Here is a 3,876-nt window from a genome sequence, read left to right as displayed (position 1 = left end):
AAAATCTCAAATCCTAATTCTCAAGGTAATGGTAATTTTTCTGTAACAGATAATGGCATAAAACTTTGGTGCTCAAATACATATTTTTTATTGCTATGAAGAAATAGTTTGATGACACCCTCAAGCAAATAAAGACATATTTGGATTATAGCCAAACTGGAGAAAAAAACTAGAAGTTGCATGGATAACTTTTCAAATTAACTTGAGAAATTTCAACAAAACATGAGCTCTGAAACAGAATCATGACTGTATGCGACTCAATAAAGTTCAATTATTGGGAGAAATATATTGATTGTATCAACATGAAAATTGTTCATATTTCTATTACATGAGTCACACACAGCAGCCAAAGCATGTTGTATGAATAATTAATAAAGAACTTCACATAATAATTAATAACTTAGATAGAAGAACAATTCAAGAACCATCATGATGGCTTCTACATGCTGCACATATTGTTTGTTTGTTGATCTAATGAAACTTCAGAGGCAATGCAAAGAAGCGATTAAGTTCCAAGTACATCTTACCTATGATTCTGACACAAAAAAGTCAGAGGATAAGAAAAACTACAATACCACTGATCAAAGTAACTTCCAGAGTTCACAATCCTTCATGCAATATTACTTCCATATATGCCCATAAGAAATTACAGGACAATGTCTTAAGCTATTTCAGTTTGCAGGAGAGAACAATGGAATTCAGGAACTGGAATTCCATTCTCGCTGAGTGTCTGAAAGGAGAGAAATATAGCTAAAGATAACTACATTCTCGCTGCTGAAGATCGATCTTCCAGAAGACATATCCCCTATCAGTTAATATCTTGAACACTTGATGGCCTCATTCCTGATTTCTGTGCCTCTTCTGATATAATCGTATAATGAGAAACAAGTCAAGAAGTCGAATATATTATCTTATCCTAGCTATTTTTGTACTTTTCACTTAAGAAAAAAATCTCTGAAATTCAAAAGAAACTCAGCAAAGAAATCAAATTGGACAACAATGTAAAGAATAAACCTTTTAACATAGATAAAATGCACACTTGTTCATTACATTTAACCATACAATTTACAAATGAACGGGGTGTGTGATACATAACTGAGTTGGCCATGATTAGACGAAACAGTAACCGGCAGCAATTGATAAGCTTGTATCTTTCCTCCAGAAGACCACTTTTCTTCATCAAATTGTCCAACTGCTGCAAAGAAAAGAATTACATTTGAGGTTTCAATTTGAAGAATTGATGTAAAAAATGCAAAGAAGACCTTTTTTTCCCTGTTGTCGTAGGTAGATGTCCGACCATTAAAGAATTACGTTCCACCTTATTCGACAATTTTATACGTCTCCCGAGTTATTTCTGACAGCCACAAACCAGGGAAAAGTGACTGCAGAAGAATAAAAAAGAATTCATGGAAATCAGAAACTAATATGACGGCAACAAAACAAAATGATCAACTATAAAGTTCCTTTTTTTTTTCTGCCTGAAAGATGTCTCTTACGTCCAGTTCGCGCTGAATAATCTTAGCCCTTTTCTTTGGCCTTCGAGGGGGCTTCGTCCCCTTGATGGCAAAGAAGTCGTCCTCAATCTCCGCACGAGACAGCGAGATCGAGAACTTTGTCATCTCTCCTTTCTTTGATTCATCAGATCGCAGCCTCACCACATTCCTTGGAGGATCAGCCTTCTTCACCACTAGAGCCTTATAACAAGAACCATTAATCCCGGGCCGCCCCACAGCTGGGGCATTGCATGCCGCACTTCTCGTCCTCAAGCTCCAGTGTCTGGCGGCCTCCGCCGTCGCCGCAGCACAAGTGGAGGTCTTCTCCGCCTCTCTTCCTCTCGTCTCCTCCTCCCTCTCATCGTGATCGCACGGGTACGGCCTCGGCGGGAAAGATTTAATCCGGGCAGTCCGATGGTTCTGATCGCCCGATTCGGCAATATCCGCAGAGGTTACGGGGTCGGGGAGTTTGGAGCACCGGAGCAAGCGCTGGCCTCCCCAGCTGAGGGTCGGGAAGGAGAAGTTGTGGAGGCGGCGGGCTTGCAAGAGCGGCGGAGGAGGAGGTGTCGAGACCCGGGTCTCCGCCGCCGGGTCTCCAACAATTCTGGCGATACCTTCCTTCTCTGCGCCGTTCATCATCAGGGTTTCTCCCGTTCTCAGAAGAGAGAGAGAGAGAGAGAGAGAGAGAGAGAGAGAGAGAGAGGCCTTCCTCCAAAACCGTTCGGATGTGCTTTTGGGTTCCTTCTCGCGGGCTCACGACAACCCACACACGGACGTGCCCAAGGCAACCAAAGCAGAATCCACGCCACTTTCCACCAACAACATCCCACCCGAGATTCCACCAATCGTATCATCCCACGTAGTTTTCCTTGGGTCTTAAAGAGATGAATCTACGTGCCGTCTTAACGAACATTCGTGGGTCCCAGATGGGATCCGTTTGGGTATGCAGTGGCACAGGACGATCGATTTTTCCCGACCTATATATAACCAAAACACCCCTCTCGCACTTTGGAAGAGCAGATGGGGATGTCGTGGATTTGGACGGGTCTGGTTGACTGATCAAGTGTGCTGTTGGCTCGGCGGCGGGCGCCCGATTGACTTGGTTGTCACGTGCGAGTGGTATCATAAAAGAAAGTAACACGTAATGGAGCCCGAACCGGATCCAAAATTCGGCATGTAGATCCTCATGCTGAATCCGACAGGCAAATCGGATCGAATATGAGTACAAATGAGAGTGAGGTCACAATGTTCAATAAATTTTTGGTAATTTGTGTACCTCTTTGAATCGAATTAGGTATCGAAATCGATCGCATGCGTCAGGAAAATCCTACATCGGATCAACCTGTTTTAATTGTAAATTTAGGATATTATTTTGATAGACGCTCATCAAATGATATAGATTACATATATACTTATTAGGGAATTAATTGGACCATCAAATTAACATGTTGAAGTGACTGGGGCTTGTCATGCCCACAAATTGTGGCTTCTCTCGTTGATCGTATGAAACCCACGAAATGGTAGGCCCTTGTCAGCCCACCCATCACGGCCATGGATGAGGCTTCTTGTAGTCATGGCACATGCATGCCACGTGAGCTGCGACCGAACCAGTGCTTGCACAAAATCTGTCTGCAGAGTTCAATACAGGAAAGCACACAAACACACACAAGGCGTTCACAAGTGTCGATCCAGCCTAATTTGGTGGCTGATTATGTGTATATATAGATATTTGGATGTTCAAAAACTTTGCATGTAGACATAGAAAACATCTAATTTGTGTTGGGGTTGGCATGTAGAATTCAACACGCAGGCACACAAAAGAAAAAAAGTGTTTTCGCTACAGTTGATCCAGCCCATGTTTCGATATACATTAATTTCATTACATGCTTCTCTTCGTATATGAACTTAGCCCGCTAGAAAAGATCTCATTTGTGTTATGGTTGGGTGATATTTTTGGATTGTTGACACAAATTAACCAAATTAATTGGAAAACAAGATTACCTAAGGAACAAGAAATTCAAGTATGGAAAGTAACCTTTGGATATTAAGATATGATCTTAAGGAATTCTCTTATAGATATGGAAAGGTTCAAAGAAAGTAAGGGTTTTGAACTTGGGGTTGGTTGAACTCACGACAAAGATATGTTTTTTTTTCTTTCCTTCATTTTCATACGGTGAAATTTTTTATTTTTCTCCATGAATATATGAGAAAAGTGTCAAACCATGCAAATCTTAATGTTGATAATTTCTAGGTTTATGTTATATTGTTCATCAAAGGTCTTCTCTCTCTTACCGTTTGCTTAAAAGTTTTTCTTGAATGAGTGTATCGATTACTCGTTGGTGTCATATACTATTTGCATGTCGATAGCATCTACATCCATCTC

At 41.1% G+C, this 3,876-nt stretch overlaps 1 protein-coding gene across 2 annotated transcripts; it reads right to left on the bottom strand.

Moving 5' to 3' along the window:
• Window positions 1–405: 405 nt before the first annotated feature.
• LOC135596608 (uncharacterized) lies at window positions 406–2,218 on the bottom strand. Of its 2 annotated transcripts, XR_010480972.1 has the most exons (3): window positions 1,497–2,218; window positions 1,263–1,382; window positions 406–1,195 (listed from the first exon to the last, which is right to left on the bottom strand). XR_010480972.1 is itself a non-coding variant. In XM_065088674.1 (2 exons), exons 1-2 carry the CDS (start codon window positions 2,130–2,132, stop codon window positions 1,320–1,322), a joined length of 699 nt encoding a protein of 232 aa, XP_064944746.1. In that variant the 5' UTR covers window positions 2,133–2,218; the 3' UTR covers window positions 406–1,319. The 2 variants fall into 2 exon arrangements, 1 of the variants encoding a protein (XP_064944746.1); XM_065088674.1 differs by having other exon boundaries at window positions 406–1,382.
• Between the last annotated feature and the right edge of the window lie 1,658 nt (window positions 2,219–3,876).

The sequence above is a fragment of the Musa acuminata genome, chromosome BXJ1-11 (genome assembly GCF_036884655.1).
Source record: "Musa acuminata AAA Group cultivar baxijiao chromosome BXJ1-11, Cavendish_Baxijiao_AAA, whole genome shotgun sequence".
Lineage (NCBI taxonomy): Eukaryota > Viridiplantae > Streptophyta > Magnoliopsida > Zingiberales > Musaceae > Musa > Musa acuminata.
The sequence above is the reverse complement of the archived record's forward strand: the minus strand, read 5'-3'. Positions and strand labels throughout refer to the sequence as shown.